Source organism: Mobula birostris, chromosome 30 (assembly GCF_030028105.1).
Source record: "Mobula birostris isolate sMobBir1 chromosome 30, sMobBir1.hap1, whole genome shotgun sequence".
Lineage (NCBI taxonomy): Eukaryota > Metazoa > Chordata > Chondrichthyes > Myliobatiformes > Myliobatidae > Mobula > Mobula birostris.
Window position 1 is genome coordinate 14,620,616 of NC_092399.1, and position 23,832 is coordinate 14,644,447.

Here is a 23,832-nt window from a genome sequence, read left to right on the forward strand (position 1 = left end):
TAATAGATTTTTAATTAGCCAATAGATTGAAATGAAGCACCCTTAAAAATTCAGTATGGCATTACATTGTGTAAAATCTATAAATGTGAGGGAAGTGATAAATACAATGAAAGCGCAGTGTTTACCATTTATATATTTTTATTCACACAAATAGTAAATCACCTTTTATGACAGTGAATATGCAAGGAGACAGACATTTTTGTAATGGATCAAGGCAATTTTCTTTTAAATTCAACAAACCATTTTTACTTTCTCTGTTGTTCACAAAACCTTTACTAACTTCAGTCACAGCCTGTCTACCAGTGTTATACTGTCTAAAGATTGGAAATGACTCCCTCTGGAGAAGAATGAAGTTTGGACAAGTGAAGCTTGACTTGACTGGTTGAAACCATTCCATTTAATCATATTGGAGAAATTTCAGTGCTGGTGTTGGCAAAGGGTTGGCAGGGGTGAGGGTTCTTAATAATTATCCTATTTGAATACAAATAAGATTTCGGTGAAATAATCTTATTCTAAAATTAGGAAATCTGTTCGGGTTCAATCTGGTTATTTTGTGTATTTGTTCCGTATTCATTTTTTCTCTCGTGATCGGTAATGCCTCTGTTGCCTTCCAAGTTAATATGTTAGCAATAGTAAATACAAAATTGGAAAATGTCAGCAGTAAAAGCTGAAGATAGTTCAACTGGTATCAAATGTTTATTTTACAGTGGTAACTTTCTTGAAGAGATATCATGTAGCTGACTTCTTTTTGATACACATATCTATTTTCTGTGCTTGCCTGATTCTTGAAGGCCATAGTCAAGCCTTGACAGAATCTCAGTACATCAAAGCTGAGCTTGCAGTTGAATGCTAGACTGGTGATTTAGTGTAGTTCTCTGTAACGTTTCTCCCCCTACCTGTTTAATTCCTGTAAAACCCATACCTGGCAATTTCCAGCATTGATAATATTTTATAATTGTACATTGCAAGGATATTTGACATGTTTGTAACTTTGGCAAAAGAAACAGTATCAACTGTATTGCCATGTTTTAAAAAAAAAACACTGGACATTAGCTTTCATTAACAAGCAAGTCAACATTAACCTTTTTCAGTGACCTTTCTTATTCTCTTACATTAACCTCAACATTTAAAAATGCAATACCTTAAACTGCTCAAGATTCCATTAACTGCACTATAATCTTTCTTAAAGCTTTTTGCCTTTTCTTAAAACCAACACTAAAGCTTTTCACCACCATCACGGTTTTATCATCTTCACGTTTCTGAGATCCGTACAGAAATTACAATTGTTACTTGTAACTAAACTTGAAATGTAATTATATTCCAAGCTGAGTTAGGTTAAATGCAATTCTAGAATCAACAAAAAAATTAATTTTCTAGTTCTGTGTGTGGCATACGCCATTTTCCCACACACCGTCAGGATGCTCAGGTCTTCCATGTCACTATGCGTTAACACAATGAAAATCCCAAACTTTCTGACAGGGCCTTGCTGCTCTTACTCTGAATGTGCTGGGACATTGGATTTGTCATGGAGTCTGGCAGTGGAGCAAAAACCTCCTGCAAGTTTCCCAGACGTTATGTATACTAGAAAATCTGAACAATCCACAATGAAGCCATTCATTCCAAATAGAGAGGCAAGCAGGTTTTAGGTAACTTATTTCAAAAATCTAATTTAAATAAATGTACTTTCGTCTTTATAGTATGTTAAAGGTTTTAATGTCAAAGTACTTCTGGGATTTATGGATGTATCAGGTCAGTATGTTCTCGCTGGGGATCCACTTGTGGCAGGGACAAGTAGATGAATGACTTGCAGCTCCCAGGAAATACTGAACCAACCAATATCATTCTGTTTTGAAGTACCTGCTGTCAGCTTTTATTTTTCTTCATGTCATGTCTAAAATCTTCCTAAATTCTGGACTAAATACATATTTTTATCTTTGTTCTGCATTTTAAGGGAGAGGATTAGACTAGGCTCAAGCATTTGCCTCTGCTGGGATTTACACCACATCTTAATTAAGACAGATGTTGCAGTACTTAAAACAGAACATGGTGGGCTGAGCTATTTTTTGTTCCTCTTCCTATAATTGTTTAGCATTTTGCGTAATATTTTAGCTGTGAACCAATAACGTCATTAAAGCAAATTCACAAGTCTTTATCTTAAACTTGCAATATGATGGATAGTCTTTAGTTTGCCACATATTTGGTTAGATATTTTCAATCTATGATTGTTTGACCGTAAGAACCAAATGTCCCTCCTTTTTATTCACGTTCATTACAGCTATGTTTCATTTGATTTCCACCAAGGACTAATTCTTAAGCTCAATCCTCATTACTATTGGACGAACCATTTTATTCAATCCAGTTAAAAGTAAAGTTCTATGTAGGCAGAAATCTTCAGACTTGGTGCTGATATTTGAACTCATTTAGGGAAATGGCTATTTACATCTCCCATCCTGTTTTGTTCTTGGGATTCATTATTATTATTATTATTCATTATTATAAGTATAAATTATGAGCTGAAAACATTCAGCGGGCCCAGCAGTATCAATGGACAATGGAAGGCTGAGTTAATATTTCAGGCACATGACTGTCCCTCTCCCAGTTTCTTATTTGTATTTTGAAAATCAAAAGCTGCAAATAATGGAAATCTGAAATAAAAACAAAGTACTGGGAATACTCAGTAGGTCAGTCCCCATGTTAGAAGAGAGGAAGAACAATTGCCGTTTGGGTCAACAGCCCTTCTTTGGAACTGAAAAGTTGAGATCTGTACGTGCTTTAATTTGGAGATAACAAAGGAAATGTTTTTGATGGGGTGGTGACCAAGTGTGCGGCTGAAGTAATTTAGTTAACAGATAAATGAGGACTATTAGTGGAAGAGAGGAAAATTCATGCTGGAATCGTGAGATGCAGAGCGATTGTTGAAAATCTGAAACAATGATTGCTGAAATATTCAGCAGCTCTATGAAGAGAAGGGGAAAAACAAATTTAATCCTATAGGTGGGTGAACTTACATCAGAGGTATTCAGTTCTCATAAAAGCAAAAAAAACAACAAAGGCTAGTTATCTAAAATATTGAACTCTGTGTCGAGCCCAAGGATTGCAACATGCCTGTAAAGAAAAGGTACAGGGTTATGCTGGGCTTCATTAGAAAAGTGGAGGAAGTTAAAGACAAAGTGTTCAGAGTTCCTGTTACTTTAATTCTCACTCTCAGTTTTCAGTCTTTGACTCCTGCACTATTTCAATGAAGCCCAGAGAAAGCTCAAGGAATTGGAGCCCTCCTTTTATCTGGACACATTCCATCTGATGAGGTTTAACAGTAAATTCAACAATTTCAGATAACTACCCTCTCACGTTTATCAGAGAACAGCTCTGATGCAAAGTTACCCAGCTAAGGCATTAACTGTGAATTCTGGCTGTTCTGTATATCGAAGTTCCAGCATGATTCTTACTTTCTCTCTATTCATGGTTATTAATTTTGGTGGCTTTGGAAAACGTGCATCACAAGACCAACCTTTGGTCCACCCGATCACAGATGTTCTCTTTCTTTTCTCCATCCTTTGCAGTTTAAACCAAGTTCTTTCAATTCTTAAAAAGAGCTATTGACCTTGGACATCATATCTGCCTGACTTACTGAGTATTTCTAACACTATGTATTGATTTGTGTCTTGGCCTTCTGAATTGTTGGAGCTTGCACCAAGGAAACAGAATGGATTTTTCAACACCTTTTTAAAAAAATAAATGTTACTAAGGTAGAAAGAGAACTCCTTTCAATTCTGGGGCTTGGGGGAGTGTTAAAATGAAGACACCAATAACATCTCAATCACTTTTCTGTTCATACTTGTTAACTTTATAGTTAAAAGTTCAAGCTTCAGGAGGTGATATACTGCATCTTCCCAATTTCTGTAAATAATGGAATTACTACAACATACCTTCCCTTCCTACTACATAAACAATTGCAAATATATCTATCTTAACGCTGTTTTTCACAACCTCATTATCACAGAGCTGATCAAAGTCAGCAACCCAAGATTCACACCTTTACTTCCATCAGCCAGTAACGCATCTGATTTAAATGATTGTTGTTGTTCTAAAATCAATTCTGGAAGACCCATTTTTTTTAAATCATTGAAATCAAAGAACCCATTCTTTAAATCATTGAGCTTTCATCTTAATTTTTGATGTTTGATTGATACATTTAAAATGATCAACAGAAGCAGTACCTGTAAGCCTTCCCAACTAGTTCGACGGTACCCAGTGAGGCTGCCTAAACATTGTCAAATGTTCAGCAAAGCTTTGTGGAGAGGCACAGCCATCACTACTCATTGGAAGTTAAGACCTTACCTTTTACGTACAAACAGTCACTACCTTGGAGATGTTAAAAAAGGGAGAATACAGATATTCCTTTTCTGACTTCTGAACTCGAGATGTAACATACATTTTAAACTTAGTTTACTTTTTGATGGGTCTTCCTCACTCGAGCTGGTTAATATTGATGCAACTTTACCAAGTCTGTATTCCAGAAGTAAAACCTTTTGTTCTCCACATACAGGTCATAATAGAATCAGATAATGCTTTTGATAGTCATTGTCCATGATACGATTGTGTCTTGGAGGCTCCCAAGGCCAGTGAATTGTTCAATTTGATAAGTAGATACGACTTTGCATTTTGGACTACCTTCGCAAAAAATATTTGATGAAACTTGCTTGGAAAGAGAAAATATCTCTGCACTTCACAGTGTTGGGGGCGCAATTGTGGTTTAGAAGATTTGCCGAGCTCTTCCATACAGATAAAACTTTGTGGGTCGTAAGGAAGAACCACCCGCTGCTTCAGCCTGATCTAGGATATTATTCATGGAATGGGGCAGGAATGGTGTAGTAACGTAGGGTTTAGATTCCTCAGCATGGGATGTGGGGGGAGATTTTTTTTTGTAATTAGAACATGATGCTCATCAGATACTGATTGCTGCAGATGCCACAGAACTTGCTCTAGACTCTCTAAGTTTGTTGTTGGGTAACATGATGGTGCAACAAGAAACACCCACGGTGGCTTCAGGTAGATCATCTTCCTCAGTCCATTCATTCAGATCAGGGTTGTAGACTTGGATGCAACTCTGGTACTTTTTTGTACTTTCATTCCAGCCTCCAACTAGATAGATTCTGTCGTTCAGGGTTGTTGCACCTGCAGTGCTCACGCCAATCGATAGAGGAGCCACGTAGCTCCACTGGCCGTTGTAGGCACTGTAGCGTTCAGTCGTTAACACATCGACTCGCTCACCGTGCGGTCCAAGCTGACTGCCACCCATCACGTAGCTATAATCGCTGAGGGTGATGGAACAGTGCCAGCCTCTCGAGGTGCTCAGGCTGGCACGGTCTTTCCACGTATCCGTTGTAGGGTCGTAGGTGCAAACAGTGCGGGAGTAGCCATTGTTAATGTAGCCACCAGATACCAGGATCTGCCCGTCGTTCACTGCAGAAGCATGGCAGCAGCGGGAGACCTCCATTGGAGCCTTCATCTGCCACTGGTTGGTGGAAGGGACGTAACATTCTATGGATGTTAGAGGACCTTCCAGATTCCGACCCCCCACAGCAAAGAGGAGGCCGTTATAAGCACACATGCTGAAGTGGGTTCGCTTCTGGAGCATGCTGGAGAGGTGAAACCAAGTATTGAAACGAGGATCATACCTGAAAAAGAATTTTTTAAAAAAAAATCAGTGAATTTATAGATTTTTTGGAGAGACAGAATCAAGCTCATGATTTAATTAGATTTTGATTTTTGCATGGGAATTCATAGGCAATAAAGACAAGATTCCCCATCGATAGCTGCCCACCATGCAAGGTTATGCATCAAAGATAATAAGGTTATGAATTTCATAACTATCAATCAATATCAGATATGATGTAAGGAAAAAGATCAAGAATGATTCCTGTGATTCCCTTTGCTATCATCTGATAAATTTGCAGATACATTCAAAAGGCTGAATATTAACAAGGCACTTCATTGGTCTTGATGGTAAGTGGCCTGTCCCAGGATGGTGAAAGACGCTGTATAAATGCAAGCCATTTAATTTTGCATTGACTATTCACTTGGATTTCTAATAAAAAAAAAGAGTTTTAGTAGTTTGTAATCAGCCATGAGAAGTTTCAATGACTATGAAATAATTTGCTTATACATTAGAGACGATCCCAGGGAAAGAAATATCTTTTTGAATCATAAACACGAGGAATTCTGCAGGTGCTGGAAATTCAAGCAACACACATCAAAGTTGCTGGTGAACGCAGCAGGCCAGGCAGCATCTATTGGAAGAGGTACAGTCGACGTTTTGGGCCGAGACCCTTCATCAGGACTAACTGAAGGAAGAGTTAGTAAGAGATTTGAAAGTGGGAAGGGGAGAGGGAGATCCAAAATGATAGGAGAAGACAGGAGGGGGAGGGATGGAGCCAAGAGCTGGACAGGTGATTGGCAAAAGGGATATGAGAGGATCATGGGACAGGAGGCCCAGGGAGAAGGAAAAGGGGGAGGGGGGAAAAACCCAGAGGATGGGCAAGGGGTATAGTTAGAGGGACAGAGGGAGAAAAAGGAGAGAGAGAGAGAGAGAGAGAAAGAATGTGTGTATATAAATAAATAACAGATGGGGTACAGGGGGAGGTGGGGCATTAGCGGAAGTTAGAGAAGTCAATGTTCATGCCATCAGGTTGGAGCCTACCCAGACGGAATATAAGGTGTTGTTCCTCCACGTCCCCCACTTTTCCTTTGCTACATCAACGACTGCATTGGCGCTGCTTCCTGCATGCATGCTGAGCTCGTTGACTTCATTAACTTTGCCTCCAACTTTCACCCTGCCCTCAAGTTTACCTGGTCCCTTCCCAACCCCTCCCTCCCCTTTCTAGATCTTTCTGTCTCTGTCTCTGGAGACAGCTTATCTACTGATGTCTACTATAAGCCTACTGACTCTCACAGCTATCTGGACTATTCCTCTTCTCACCCTGTCTCTTGCAAAAATGCCATCCCCTTCTCGCAATTCCTCCGTCTCTGCCGCATCTGCTCTCAGGATGAGGCTTTTCATTCCAGGACAAGGGAGATGTCCTCCTTTTTTAAAGAAAGGGGCTTCCCTTCCTCCACCATCAACTCTGCTCTCAAACGCATCTCCCCCATTTCATGCACATCTGCTCTCACTCCATCCTCCCGTCACCCCTCTAGGAATAGGGTTCCCCTGGTCCTCACCTACCACCCCACCAGCCTCCGGGTCCAACATATTATTCTCCATAACTTCCGCCACCTCCAACGGGATCCCACCACTAAGCACATCTTTCCCTCCTCCCCCCTTTCCACAGGGATCGCTCCCTATGCGACTCCCTTGTCTATTCGTCCCCCCCCCATCCCTCCCCACTGATCTCCCTCCTGGCACTTATCCTTGTAAGCGGAACAAGTGCTACACATGCCCTTACACTTCCTTCCTCACCACCATTCAGGGCCCCAGACAGTCCTTCCAGGTGAGGTGACACTTCACCTGTGAGTCGGCTGGGGTGATATACTGCGTCCGGTGCTCCTGATGTGGCCTTTTATATGTTGGTGAGACCCGACGCAGACTGGAAGATTGTTTTGCTGAACACCTACGCTCTGTCCGCCAGAGAAAGCAGGATCTCCCAGTGGCCACACATTTTAATTCCCCATCCCACTCCCATTCTGCTATGTCTATCCATGGCCTCCTCTACTGTACAGATGAAGCCACACTCAGGCTGGAGGAACAACACCTTATATTCTGTCTGGGTAGCCTGCAACCTGATGGCATGAACATTGACTTCTTTAACTTCCGCTAATGCCCCACCTCCGCCTCGTACCCCATCCGTTATTTATTTATATACACACATTCTTTCTCTCTTTCTCCTTTTTCTCCCTCTGTCCCTCTAACTATACCCCTTGCCCATCCTCTGGGTTTTCCTCCCCTCCCCCTTTTCCTTCTCCCTGGGCCTCCTGTCCCATGATCCTCTCATATCCCTTTTGCCAATCACCTGTCCAGCTCTTAGCTCCATCCCTCCCCCTCCTGTCTTCTCCTATCATTTTGGATCTCTCCCTCCCCCTCCCCTTCCCACTTTCAAATCTCTTACTAGCTCTTCCTTCAGTTAGTCCTGACAAAGGGTCTCGGCCCGAAACGTCGACTGTATCTCTTCCTAGAGATGCTGCCTGGCCTGCTGCGTTCACCAGCAACTTTGATCTTTTGAATCAGACCATTTCATGAATTCAGGATATCCCAAATAACTTTTTTAGTGTCCTGAAATCACTCCTGCGAAATGGCGCACAGCAAGGTCCTACACTCAGTAATGTGAGAATATCGAGATAAACTGCTTTTTGTCATTGCAGGATGCAAATATTGGCCAGGCATATTTTTTTATTAAACTTGTAACACAATTTTTATTTTATCCACCTGAAATGGAGATGGATTCTCAGATTATCTAAAAGATGGCAACTCCAACAAGCTAGAGTGCTGAAATTGGAAATAAGAGTTTGAACTACTAAACTTTTAATTCAGAAGGTTGCTACCAATTGCATGAAATAAAACCATAAGATACAGGAGCAGAAGCAGGCCATTTGGCCCATTGAGTCTGCTCTGCCATTCAATCATGGGCTGATCCAATTCTTCCAGCCATACCCACTCCCCTGCTTTCACTCCATACCCTTTGATGCCCTGGCTAATCAAGAACCTATATATCTCTGCCTTAAATACACTTCATGACTTGGCCTCCACAGCCGCTCGTGGCAACAAATTCCACAGATTTACCACCCTTTGACTAAAGCACTTTCTCCGCATCTCTGTTCTAAATGGACGTCCTTCAATCCTGAAGTCGTGCCCTCTTGTCCTAGACTCCCCTACCATGGGAAATAACTTTGCCATATCTAATCTGTTCAGGACTTTTAATATTTAGAATGTTTCTATGAGATCCTCCCCTCATTCTCCTGAACTCCAGGGAATACAGCCCAAGAGCTGCCAGATGTTCCTCATACGGTAACCCTTCCATTCCTGGAATCATTCTCGTGAATCTTCTCTGAACCCTCTCCAACATTTGTATATCCTTTCTAAAATAAGGAACCCAAAACTGCACACAATACTCCAAGTGTAGTCTCACGGGTGCTTTATAGAGCCTCAACATCACATCCCTGCTCTTATATTCTGTACCTCTAGAAATGAATGCCAACATTGCATTCGCCTTCTTCACCACCGACTCAGCCTGGAAGTTATCCTTTAGGATATCCTGCACAAGGATTCACAAGTCCCTTTGCATTTCTGCATTTTGAATTCTCTTCCTATTTAAATAATAGTCTGCCCATTTACTTCTTCCAGCAAAGTGCATGATCATACTCTTTCCAATATTGTATCTCATTTGCCACTTTTTTGCCCATTCCCCTAACCTATCTAAGTCTCTCTGCAGGCTCTGTTTCCACAACACTACCCGCTCCTCCACCTATCTTTGTATCATCAGCAAAGAAATGAGTGAAGAAGCAGAGCCAAAAGGTTACATGTGTAGCAATTAACTTGGAATTAAGATGGAATAAAATGTTGAACCTTGCAAATGTTAGATTGAAAGTCTTTCCACTATTGGAGTTTGTTGGTTTATATGCAATATAGAACATAGAACAGTACAGCACATCACAGGCTCTTTGGTCCACAATATAGTGCCAACCTTTTAACCTTCTCCAAGATCAATCTAACACTTCCTTTTCAGGTGGCTCTCCAGTTTTCTATCATCCATGTGCCTATCTAAAAGTCTCTTAACTGCCTCTAATGTATCTGTCTCTACTGCCATCCCCAACAGTACATTCCATGTACTTAACCATTCTCTGTGTTTAAAAAAAACTACCTCTGACACTCCCCCCATCCTTAATCACTTTAAAAGCATATTCTCTCATATTAGCCATTACCCGCTATGCCTATTATCATTTTGTACACTTCTATCAAGTCTTCTCTCATTCTCCTTCATTCCAAGGAGAAAAGGCCTAACTCATTTAGTCTTTCCTCATAAGACATGTTCTCTAACCCAGCAGAATCCTGGTAAATCTCTGCATTCTCTCTAAAACTTTCACTTCCTTCCTATAATGAGACAACGAGAACTGAACACAATACTCCAAGTGTAATCTAATCAGAGTTTTGCAAAGTTCCATTACCTTGCCACTCTCGAGCTCAATCCCCAATTAATGAGGGTCAACGCATCATACACCTTAACCACCCTACCTACTTTTGCAGCAGCTTTGCGAAATGAATAGACTTGGACACCAGGAACCTCCTGTTCCTCCACACTGCTAAGAATCCTGCCATTAATTTTGTACCCTACCATCAAGTTCAACCTTCCAAAGTGTATCACTTCAAACTTTCATGGATTGAATTCCATCTGCCCAGTTCTGCATCCTGTCCATATCCCATTGTAATCTACAACAAACTTCTACACTCTCCACAAAACCACCAACCTCCGTGTCATCTGCAAACTTACTAACCCACACTTCCACTTTGTCATCTAAGTTATTTATAAAAATCACAAATGGCAGGGGTCCCAGAACAGATTCCCATGGAACACCACTGGTCATGGATGTCTGGACAGACCCTTTCTGTGGGCAAGCTAACTTAGAACCCATGCAGCCAAGTTTCCTTGGATCCGATGCCTACTGAGCTTCTGAATGAGCCTACCATACCAAAAGCCTTACTAAATTCCATATAGATCACATCCACCACTCTACCTTCATCAATTTGTTAGGTTACTTTTTCAAAAAAAGCAATCATTCTCATAATGCACGATCTGCCCTCACAAAGCCACGCTGACTATCCCTAATCAGACAGTGCTTCTCTAAATGCTTGTAAATCCTGTCTCTAAAAATCCTCTCCAATCGTTTGTTCTCCATTGATGTAAGTCTCAATGGTGTATAGTTCCCAGGATTACCTCTATTACCTTTCCTGGACAAAGGAATAACATTTGCCATCCTGCAATCTTCTGGTACTACTCTTGTGTCCAGTGTGGATGCGAAGATCATTGCCTATGGCACAGCAGTCTCCTCTCTTGCTTCCTGTAGTAACCTGGGATATATCCCATCCGGTCCCAGGGACTTAACTATCCTTATGTTTTTCAAAAGTTTCAACACTGTCTCTTTCCTAGCTTTGACATGTTCCAGCCCATTTTCCAATTCTACGCTGAACTCACATTCATCAAGGTCCCTCTCCTGGTGATTACCACAGCAAAGTATTTATTAAAGCCCTCCACTACCTCCTCTAACTCCAAGCATATGTCTCCTCTTTTATCCCTCCCCTCACTCCAGTCATCCTTCTGCTCTTCAGGTACATGTAGAATGCTTTAAGATTTTCTCTAATCTTACTTGCCAAGACCTTCTTGTGTCCCCTTCTAACTCTACTAAGGCACTTCTTAAGCTCCTTCCTGGCTACCTTATTACTACCAAGAACCCTGTCTGATCTGAGCCCACTAAGGATGTGCCAGTCAATATTAGGGAAGTTAAAGCCACCCATGACAACAACCTTGTTACTTTTTCACCTTTCCAACATCTGCCTACTGATCTGCTCCTCAGTGTCACTGTTGCTATTGGAGGACCTATGGAATACTCCCAATAAAGTGATTGTTCCCCTTTTCATTCTGACTTCTTCCCACACTTACTTAATGGACTACCTTTCCACAATGTCCTCCTTTTCTGCAGCTATGATACTAACTCTGATTAGTAACACCACTTCCCCACTTCTTTTAGAAACTTCCAAATCCTGGGACATCCAGCAGCCAACCCTGGTCCTTGTGACAACCAAGTCTCTGTAATGCCACAGCATCATAGCTCCAAGTACTGATCCATGCTGTAAGTTCATCACCATTTATTGATGGGTGAATCATCTTCATATTCAAATTTAGATACATCAGTAGTGCTAAATAACCTAGCCTTATAAGAGAGAGGCCCTCCATTGGCTGAGGTCAACCCAGCTGTTTATGTGATATGCAAGCCAGGGCAGTATGATATGGAAAGCAAGCTGTTGCTCATGTAGCAGGCTCCCCCTCTCTCCACAGCTGATGAATCCAAAGGAATGGCAGAGGCCGATACAGTTTGGCACCAACAGTGCTGCAGGATTTGCTAGTCAGCGCTGAACTCAACATAAGACTGCCTTGGGATCTCCAGCTCCGTATTTTTTCTCGGGGTTTGCTACTGAAGCTTTCCCCATCAGTGGGTATAGCTGCAAGGCAGTAGAAGTTTGAGATCACAGATCTCCTTCTCCTGGATGAGCTGTCAATCACAGCTGAAGAGCCTTATCTGCCCAAAGCGACCGGTTTTAAGTCACCAGTAGCCTGCCTTTGCCCCTTCTCCTGTCGGTAGAAATGTTTCCACTGGGCTTAGTAGCTAAGCCACACGTGAAGGCTAGGAGCTGGACTTGGTCGTCAGAGGCTATTTGAGACGCACGCCATTGGGAGCATTTAATAGGTAGTGGGAGCTTGTCCCCACTACTCCTCCCCCAGCTGTGACAACCTTAAGAAAGCACTTAACAAACTTAAGGAACCTGCCTTGTTACCCTTGACTATAGCCAGATTAAATAAATCTCATTCCAAAGCTCAAAAAATTATAATTCGAGTCCAAAATATTGTAATGGGCAGCAGTAAACTCGGGAAAATTTGGGAGCATCCCAAAAAATATCCAACAAACTTGAAAACACCGTTCTTCAGATTCTAATAAAGTGCCACGGGAAATTCCATGATTATAAAAGTCTTCCATCGGGTTTTCAGTCTTCTGGAATTGAATCCATAATGTTTTACTTCATATCTGTGGTCACTAGTGCTGTGCTGCATTGATGGCTTTTAATATAGTAGCAACCACAACCCTTAACATATTTGGATAACTTTGCACATCAGATTAGGAACGTATATAAATGTCAATGACTTTTGTATTTTAAGTATCTTTTACTTTTTCAAAATTTTTTATGTCAAAGATCTGATTGCTTTATAACTTGGAAGTCTATGGTTATATTCTCTGCTGTTATTCAGTCCCACTGCTTAGAACTTATCACGCATCAAAGACCATTCATGTATTAAGAAGAATGAAATGCAATTCTTATCAGCATTTTCCAATTTACCGTAAATGTAATCTATTTATGAATATCCTGAGAATATGAAAGGTATTTAAATACACGCAAGCACTTCTATCATGAAAAGCATGCATCCCTGATGTAGTAAATGGTTGGATTCATGGTTAGGGTTATAGAGTTCTACAGCATATCTACATTTGGCCTATATCTGTCCAAACTTTTCTATTCATATACCTGTCTACATATGTTTTAAACATTGTTCTTGAATAGATCTTAGTCCTTACTTTTCAAAGCTTTAAAAATGTGTTTACTAACATAGTCCAGTGGACAATGGATTCATTTTACCTGCTTAAATTGCTGACAGCGTGTTTAGCCTGATTTCTGGCATCGTTTTGATCTTCACCACCAGCCACATACAAAAAGCCATCCATCACCACTACGCATTGATTGAAGCTCTTGGCTGGCATTTCTGCAAGTTTGTTCCATCCATTTTCAGGGTCTCTGTATAAGATTTCTCTGCTCAAAGCCTTCTCAGTCAAAGCTGGCCGACCACCCACAGTTACCAATACCTTCTGTCCCCCTCTCAGCTTTGTTCTTCTGGACTGCATCAAGTTCTGTTGATAAGGCAGGAGGTGGTAGTTCATGGCATTAACTAGAAGTCGATGGCAGTCGGGATCTTGCATCATACATGGGATAGGTTGAACATAACTGACCAGATCATGAGCTGAAATGGTTCCAAATCTGATATTACTCAGCAAATCAGCTGCTTGTTTCACCCTCTTGGAGTCAAACTGCAACCACTTCATAGCAATTTGGAAAGCAGTGAGCTCAGAGGGCAGCTGCAGGCTATCATCCATCAACAAGTCACTAATTTGGTCATAAGTCAGCTTCATGAATTGATCATTCTCCGAAAACTCCAAGAAATTTTCACGGATAAATTTCCTCACTGATTCTTTAACCTGCTTGAGCCCATATGTTCCGGCAATGTTGGAGATGTACATGCAGTTTTCTACATTAATTTCTTGAATAAGGAAGTCAGCGCACATGTTGATCAAGGTATACATTTGGAATTGGGTGGCAGTAGCAATGGTGCATCCAATGGTGTAAAGAGACAAACTGAGTGTCCCTGTGTAGGCATAGCTTATGGCAGAGGCCAAACCCAAAGGTGACACATCATTGACATCTACGCATTGGACAGATGGATCTTTCTTTAGCATACTGCGGAAATAATCACTGCAAGCTGCCATCACCACTTTGTGAACGTAATAGCATTTGTTTTTTGTGGATAGTGTGAGATCAGAGAGGAGTCTCTCCTGGCGCATCCTGTTGATTTCCTCCAAGATGATGGAACCATGGTTGGGATTGGTGATTTCCGTGGCTGTGCATCGAAATCCATTTGATCCACTATCGAAGAGAGTATTGAGATGGTTCAGTTGGTCTATATCAATGGTGGTTTCCTCAACAATACTTATTTTTGATAATTCATTCTTTTCACTTTTGTTTTTTTTGGTACTTTTCTTCTTTGGTGCCATTATGACAATTCGGTCTAAAAGTAGAAATTCAACAGTTTTAATTACAATTTACAATTCTTCTGCCTATTCAGAACATAGAAGCAAGCTACGTGATATTTTCCTCTTCAAAATTTAGGATTGTCAAATATTTTAAGATTCATTACTTTTCTTATTGGAACGCATGTCAGGGAAGGTTCATTCAAATTGTACAGTTCTCAAGCATATCTTAAATGCTGTTTCAGTTCTGGTCAGTAAGCAAGACGGATTCAAGATATGAGGATGAAAGGCAAATTCAGAAGTCTGGATTATGGGCAAGAATAAGAGAACGTGCTCTTTATAATCTCTTTAAAGGAGGGAGCTGTGCTGGTATGTGGTGTAGAATATGTTATAATATGCAAATTACTTACATTTTAAAGCAATCAAATGAAAATTTAACCTTGTATTTGAACAGGGGTTCCAACCTTTTTTATGCCATGGACCCCTCCCATTTACCAAGGGGTCCGTGCACCATAGGTTGAGAACCTCTATATTAGAAGGTAAACAAAAACAGCAATCATAATCTTTAGTGGAGTTCTGTTTTGAATAGTGGAAACAAAATTCTAGAATTTTAAAAAATAGTTTAATTACACTTTAGCATGGGGACATCTGGTTGCATATACTAAAGATGGATTAAATAGTCTTCATTTGCATTTAACTTACAAAAAGTTGCCAACAACTATTAAAATAGCTAATTATAAACTATTACAGCATTTCACATTATCAATATAGAATCTCTTTTACTCTCTTTTGAGCGTGATTGATTCAGTGAATGTTTTGTCTATTCAAAGATATCTATTTTTAGATAAAGCATTATAGCACCTGTGACCCCTTAAAAAACATTTAAGACCATAAGGTCATAAGATATAGGAGCAGAATTAGGCCATTTGGCCCATCGCGTCTGTTCCACCATTTTATCACGGCTGATCCAATTTTCCTCTCAGCCCCAATTTCCTGCCTTCTTCCTGTATCCCTTCACGCCCTGATCAATCAAGAATCTATCATCCTCTGCCTTAAATATATAAAGACTTGGCCTCCACAGCTGCTTGTGGCAAAGATTTCCACAGATTCACCACCCTCTAGCTAAAGCAATTCCTCCTCATCTCTGTTCTAAAAGGATGCCCCATTATTCTGAGACTGTGTCCTTTGATCTTAGACTCTCCCACCATAGGAAACATCCTCTCTACATCCACTCTGTCAAGGCCTTTCAACATTCAATAGGTTTCAATGAGGTCACCCTTCATTCTTCTGAATTCTAGTGAGTACAGGTCCAGAGCCATCAAACGCTCTTCATATGACAAGCCATTCAATCCTGGAATCATTTTCATGAACCCCCTTTGAACTCTCTCCAGTTTCAGCACATCCTTTCTAAGATTAGAAGCACAAAACTGCTCCAAGTGAGGCCTCACCAGTGCTTTATAAATCTCAACATTACATCCTTTCTTTTCTATTCTAGTCCTCTTGAAATAAATGCTGACTTCACATTAGCCTTCCTCCCCACAGACTCAACCTTCAAATTAATCTTTAGGGAATCCTGCACAAGGACTCCCAAGTCCCTTTGCGCCTCAGCTTTTTGTATCTTCTCTCCATTCAGAAAATAGTCAAGCCTTTCATTTCTTCTACCAAATGGCATGGCCATACACTTCCTGACACTGTATTCCATCTGTCATTTCTTTGCCCATTCCCCTACTCTGTCTAAGTCCTCTGTAGCCTTTCTACTTCCTCAAAACTACCTGCCCCTCCACCTATCTTCTTATCTTCTGAAAACTTTGCAACAAAACCATTAATTCTATCACCCAAATCATTGACATATTAAAAGAACTGGTCCCAAAACAGACCCCTGTGGAAAACCACTAGTCACTGGTAGCCAACCTGAAAAAGCTCCCTTTATTTCCACTCTTTGCCTCCTGCCAATCAGCCACTGCTTTATCCATGCTAGAATCTTTCCTGTAATACCATGGGCTCGTAGCTTGTTAAGCAGTCTCATGTGTGGCACCTTATCAAAGACCTTTGGAAAATCCAAGTATACAACATCAACCAATTCTCCTTTGTCTATCCTGCTTGATGTTTCTTCAAAGGATTCCAACAAATTTGTCACGGAAGATTTTTCCTTGAAGAAACCATGCTGACTATGGTCTATTTTACCATGTGCCTCCAAGTACCCTGAAACCGCATCCTTAACAACTAATTCCAACATCTTCCCAACCACTGAGGGCAGACTAACTGGCCTATAGTTTACTTTCTTTTGCCTCTCTTCCTTCTTGGAGAGTGGAGCAACATTTGCAATTTTCCAGTATTCCAGAACCATTGCAGAATTTAGTGATTCTTGAAAGATCATTACTAATGCCTCCATATTCTTTTCAGCCATCCATTTCAGAACCCTGGCATGTACACCATCTGGTCCAGGTGACTTATCTACCTTCAGACCTTTCAGTTTCCCAAGAACCATCCCTCCAGTAATGGTAACTTCACACACTTCATAACCCCTGACACTTGGAACTTCCATTATACTGCTAGTGTCTTCCACAGTAAAAACTGATGCAAAATACCTATTCAGTTTATCTGCCATTTCTTTGTCCCCCATCACTACGTTTCCAGCATTGTTTTCCAGCAGTCCAAAATCCACTGTTGCCTGTCTTTTACACTTTAGGAATCTGAAGAAACTTTTGATATCCTCTTTAATATTATTGGCTAGCTTAATTTTGTATTCCATCTTTACTTTCTTAATCAACACACATCAAAGTTGCTGGTGAACGCAGCAGGCCAGGCAGCATCTGTAGGAAGAGGTGCAGTCGACGTTTCAGGCCGAGACCCTTCGTCAGGACTAACTGAAGGAAGAGTGAGTAAGGGATTTGAAAGGGGGAGGGGGAGATCCAAAATGATAGGAGAAGACAGGAGGGGGAGGGATAGAGCCAAGAGCTGGACAGGTGATAGGCAAAAGGGGATACGAGAGGATCATGGGACAAGAGGTCCGGGAAGAAAGACAAGGGGGGGGGACCCAGAGGATGGGCAAGAGGTATATTCAGAGGGACAGAGGGAGAAAAAGGAGAGTGAGAGAAAGAATGTGTGCATAAAAATAAGTAACAGATGGGGTACGAGGGGGAGGTGGGGCCTTAGCGGAAGTTAGAGAAGTCGATGTTCACGCCATCAGGTTGGAGGCTACCCAGACGGAATATAAGGTGTTGTTCCTCCAACCTGAGTGTGGCTTCATCTTTACAGTAGAGGAGGCCGTGGATAGACATGTCAGAATGGGAATGGGATGTGGAATTAAAATGTGTAGCCACTGGGAGATCCTGCTTTCTCTGGCGGACAGAGCGTAGATGTTCAGCAAAGCGGTCTCCCAGTCTGCGTCGGGTCTCGCCAATATATAAAAGGCCACATCGGGAGCACCGGACGCAGTATATCACCCCAGTCGACTCACAGGTGAAGTGATGCCTCACCTGGAAGGACTGTTTGGGGCCCTGAATGGTGGTAGGGGAGGAAGTGTAAGGGCATGTGTAGCACTTGTTCCGCTTACACGGATAAGTGCCAGGAGGGAGATCAGTGGGGAGGGATGGGGGGGACGAATGGACAAGGGAGTTGCGTAGGGAGCGATCCCTGCGGAATGCAGAGAGAGGGGGGGAGGAAAGATGTGCTTAGTGGTGGGATCCCGTTGGAGGTGGCGGAAGTTACGGAGAATAATATGTTGGACCCGGAGGCTGGTGGGGTGGTAGGTGAGGACCAGGGGAACCCTATTCCTAGTGGGGTGGCGGGAGGATGGAGTGCAACTCCCTTGTCCATTCGTCCCCCCCATCCCTCCCCACTGATCTCCCTCCTGGCACTTATCCGTGTAAGCGGAACAAGTGCTACACATGCCCTTACACTTCCTCCCTTACCACCATTCAGGGCCCCAAACAGTCCTTCCAGGTGAGGCAACACTTCACTTGTGAGTCGACTGGGGTGATATACTGCGTGCGGTGCTCCCGATGTGGCCTTTTATATATTGGCGAGACCCGACGCAGACTGGGAGACCGCTTTGCTGAACATCTACGCTCTGTCCGCCAGAGAAAGCAGGATCTCCCAGTGGCTACACATTTTAATTCCACATCCCATTCCCATTCTGACATGTCTATCCACGGCCTCCTCTACCGTAAAGATGAAGCCACACTCAGGTTGGAGGAACAACACCTTACATTCCGTCTGGGTAGTCTCCAACCTGATGGCATGAACATCGACTTCTCTAACTTCCACTAAGGCCCCACCTCCCCCTCGTACCCCATCTGTTACTTGTTTTAATGCACACATTCTTTCTCTCACTTGTCCTTTTTCTCCCTCTGTCCCTCTGAATATACCTCTTGCCCATCCTCTGGGCCCCCCCCCCTTGTCTTTCTTCCCGGACCTCCTGTCCCATGATCCTCTCGTATCTCCTTTTGCCTATCACTTGTCCAGCTCTTGGCTCCATCCCTCCCCCTCCTGTCTTCTCCTATCATTTTGGATCTCCCCCTCCCCCTCCAACTTTCAAATCCCTTACTCACTCTTCCTTCAGTTAGTCCTGACGAAGGGTCTCGGCCTGAAATGTCGACTGCACCTCTTCCTACAGATGCTGCCTGGCCTGCTGCGTTCACCAGCAACTTTGATATGTGTTGCTTGAATTTCCAGCATCTGCAGAATTCCTGTTGTTTACTTTCTTAATGACTTTTTTAGTTGCCTTCTGTTGGTTTTTAAAAGCTTCCCAATCCTATATCTTCCCACTAATTTTTGCTCTATTATATGCCCTCTCTTTGGCTTTTATACTGGCTTTGATTTCTCTTGTTAGCCAGTTGTGTCATCTTTCCGTTAGAACACTTCTTCCTCTTTGGTATGTATATATCCTGTGCCTTCCGAATTGCTTCCAGAAATTCCAGCCGTTGCTGCCCTGCTGTCATCCCTGCTGGTGTTCTTTTCCAATCATTTCTGGCCAACTCATCTCTGTGCTTCTGTAATACCCTTTACTCCACTGTAATACTGCTACATCTGACTTTAGCTTCTCCTTTTCAAATTTCAGGGTGAATTCGATCATATTATGATCATTTCCCTCTAAGGGTTCTTTTACCTTAAGCTCTCTAATCAATTCTGGTTCATTGCACAACACCCAATCCAGAATAGCTGATCCCCTAGTGGGCTCAACATTCAACTGCTCTAAAAGGCCATCTCATATGCACTCTAGAAATTCCCCCTCCTGGAATTCGGCACCAACCTGATTTTCCCAATATATCTGCATATTAAAATCCCCCATGTCTATTGTAACATTGCTCTTTTGTGCATTTTAGATCTCCCATTGTAATTTGTAGATCACATCCTCACTACTGTTTGGAGGTCTGTATACAACTCCCATCAGGGTCTTTTTACCCTTGCAGTTCCTTCGCTCTATCCACCTTCTGACACTATGTCACCTGTTTCTAATGATTTGACTTCATTTTTTACCAACAGAGCAACGCTGCCCCTCATCCTTCTTGCCCGTCCTTTTCATGTATCCTTGGACGTTAAACTCCTAGCTATATTCTCCTTTCAGCCATGATTCAGTACCTGCCAATCTGCAGCTGTGGTACAAGTTCATCCACCTTATTCCGTATACTGCATGCATTCAAATACAACACCTTCAGTCCTGTATTCACTCTTTTCAATTTTGTCTGCCTTTTACACTGCAACTTATCCTGTTGACTGCAATTTTGCCCTATCAACAGCCTCTCCTCACTACACATTGCCTCTGTTTGTAAACCAGCTACCTCATTTTCAGCACTATCATCCTCCTTTCCTACGATACTTCTTGCATTGAAATATATGCAGCTCAGGACACTAGTTGCACCATGCTCAACCTTAGGATTCCGAACTTTATCTGAGGTCTAACCAGGACAACTTGTGACAATCATATAGGTTTGTAACTCTTTGAGTGATTAGTGCTATTATTGTTTCTTCAAAAGAAGCAACAAGTTGTTTAAGATATACATACATTTGTAAAATGATCAAAATATGACAATTTAATAGTGATCCCAAGGTTACATCTACGACCAGTCTATTGAAGAAGATGGGGGTGAGGGGTCACTCCCTCCAACAAGCAATCAAGTCCTTGTCAGACGCAGCAGAAGAAAGCAGCAATTGGATTTGGATTGAAAGGAAAGACAACAATTGGGCTGCAAGATGAAGACAGGAGGGTATGGAACTGAGGGGGGTGTATCTGGGATGCCAGGTAGTACCATTGAGCCCTCTGGAGACGTCGTGGGCTTATCAACGAAACGTCAAAGAAGGAGGGTGCCCACCTGATGACCCCGATGACGTACCTACCCTCCCTCCCTGTCACCACTCCAAGCCCACTGCGAACATCGAGAGTGCCGACTTACCACAGGGATTGAAACATCAAGCCCTAGTAGCTCTACTTTATTGGCGCTTAAACAAAAACTCAAAACTAACAAGTTGTTATGCAGATACTTGCATCAACAGGATGTAATGGATTCCTTGCAGTTATGGTTATTATCATCATCATCATCATGTGTCATGTCATATGACATGGACGATCAAGTCCTACCTGTTGTTCCTTTCCGTGCGTTGTGGCAGATCGGGTGACAACCTTGCTGTTTCTTTAGCATTGTATCTGTTTTTTATGAAGGCAAGTTGCTAGCTCATTAGAAAGCATGCAAGGAGCTGGCCAGATTTGAATCCGGGGTCAGTCACCTCAAAGTCTGGTGTGGAAGCCACAACACTACCGACCGGCTAAAGTCCTGTCAAAGGACACATAAACCTTTGATCAAGGGTCCTCCAGAATGAGTCCTAAAATGGTGGCTTCATCATAAAAGAGAGGTTATGTACCTACACTTCCTTGAGTTTAGAAGAATGAGGTGTTCTCCTTGAAGTATAATAATTAAAAATAAATCCTACAGAGCATCATGGAATAGGTGCAGGACTGATGTTTCCTCTGGCTGGAATGTCCAGAAATAGGGATCACCATCACAGTTGGCTATTCAGGCCATAGATGGGAAGAAATTTCTTCTCTCAGTGTAGTGAATCTTAGGGATTCTGTTTCCAAGAGGGCTGTGGAGGCTCAGTAACTCAGTCCAATATTCAAGATTGAGGTTGATAAGAGTGTTGGATATTAGGTGAATATAGTAGATCAGCTATGATCACCTTGAATCATGGAGCAGACACAAGGGAACAAATGGTGTGTTCCTGCTTTGATTTCTATGTTCTTATGAACTATGATTCTTTGCAGTGAACAAACAGACAATCTACCCAGCAGGAGTCTCAACATTCCATTGCTCTCCGCAAGATCTTCTGAGAAAATCTAAGCTTTAGGGGATTGGGGAGTCTTGCATTTGGATTCCCATTCCAGGAAAACCTTAGCAAAGAATTCTGTCACTAGCATGATACATAAGATTAACACTTGCTGCTTTCCCTCTAGTTCAGAGCAACTCCCCCCCCCCCCAATCACGTGCAAGTCTTCACAGTATAATTTAGAGCATCAGTGAATATTCACAATCTGGTATGTGCGAAACCCTTTAACAGAGTTATCTTTTTCAATGGACTGAAGTTTCAAAATCAGGTCAGGCAGCATCTATGGAAATTAAGGGCCCTTCTTAAAAGTATGCTGCCTGATCTGTTGTTCTCCAGCATTTTTTAATGTCAGATTTCCAGCATGTACAGAGCTTTATAACTTTCCTGTCTCTATTGGCAGATACATCAGGACCATTTAAGAAATTATTAGAAAGGCATGTGGAGGATAGAAAAATGGAGGGCTACAGGAGGGAAGGGGACACCCACCACCCAGGACAGGCTTGCTTCCTGTTGCTGCCATCAGGAAGAAGGTACAGGAACCTCAGGACTCACACCACCAGGCTCCTGAACTTTCACTCAACTTCACTTGCCCAATCACTGAAACGTTCTCTCAACCAATGGACTCATTTTCAAGGCCTCTTCATCTCATGTTCTCAATTTTTATTGATTATTATTATTTCTTTCATTTTGCATTTGCACATTTGGTTGTCTTCTGCACTCTGGTTGAGCACCCAAGTTAGGTGGTCTTTCATTGATTCTGTTATGGTTATTGTTCCATAGATTTATTGAATATACCCTCAAGAAAATGAATCCCAGGGCTGTACATGGTGACAAATACAGTTTGATGATAAATTTACTTTGAACTTTAGATTGATCTTAGAGTAGGTTAAAATGTCAACAAAAACATTGCGGGTCTTTACTATGCTGTAGTGTCCCATGGTCAATCTTCAATTCTATTTAAATGCAAACCTACTTTAAAACGTGCTTCAAACTAAAAGTTGCAACGTGAGTTCTGCAGAACCTACTGGTAAAAGACTGTATCTGCTTAAACCACAATTCATGTATAAGTTATTACAGATAAATCCGGAGAATATTTCTGTCCAACGGTAAGAGAACCTGGGCCATTGCTGTAATTAATAACCAAATAGGTGAATTTTTTTTTGGAACTGCAGATACTGGAAATCTAAATTTTGGCTCTACAGTATTTCTCTTCCTGCAAATGGGACTGGTCGGCTGACCGTTTCCGGTATTTTTTTTCGAGTTTGATTTGCTATTTAACTTTACATCTGGGAATAAAATCAAAGATAGTGCCCGCACAGGTGAAAGCTTTGGGGTTAATGCTTTGGATGTTATCATTTATCATCAGGTCCGAAATCGGATCTTTGAGAAACTGATACCGCTCCTTCCCCCAGCTCATAGTTAAAACCGGTTTTAAAAACGCCAATGGGTGGATTTCATTCCAACGAAATCTATTAATATTCTGATGTCGTCAAGCGAAACGCGTGGAAGTAGAGGTCCCCTACAACTGAAAAAACGGGGAAGGTAGACCAAGAAACGCACCACGCCCAGCCTATGTTTAATGTTTAGGTACTGTTAGAAACGCTTCCATTTAATCGATTAGCAAAACGTGACAGTAAACAAGCAGGAATCTACAATTTCCCTGCACATTATTAAGCTTCAAACTTCTATGAATATCAAAAAGCAACTTTTAGGAAAATCTTGCCAAATTTGGGCTCGATATGTTATTAAATTACTCTCTAGTAAAGTTTATCAACCATGTTTTGTTTTACATTGCGACTTTAGCAATAAATTCGCGCGTATGGATTATATTGGTGTATTATAGACACTGGTCTGCGGTCACTGTGCTTCCCCTGTTTGAAACTGATCATGCAGTTAATTAAATTAGCCGTCAACTGCGTAGGACCTGTAACCGCTCGGAAATATTTACAAGTA

At 41.8% G+C, this 23,832-nt stretch overlaps 1 protein-coding gene across 2 annotated transcripts in view; it reads right to left on the reverse strand.

The window, feature by feature from the left end:
* Positions 1 to 103: 103 nt before the first annotated feature.
* The window catches only part of LOC140190611 (kelch-like protein 31), a 41,530-nt gene continuing 17,801 nt past the window's right edge, over positions 104 to 23,832 (reverse strand). For both annotated transcript variants that reach the window (XM_072247314.1, XM_072247313.1), the window contains 2 exons: positions 13,394 to 14,594; positions 104 to 5,678 (listed from right to left, as the gene is read on the reverse strand). In XM_072247314.1, coding sequence (XP_072103415.1) covers positions 4,946 to 5,678; positions 13,394 to 14,580 — 1,920 coding nt within the window. In that variant the 5' untranslated portion in view covers positions 14,581 to 14,594 and the 3' untranslated portion in view covers positions 104 to 4,945. The remainder of the gene's footprint in view (positions 5,679 to 13,393; positions 14,595 to 23,832) is intronic.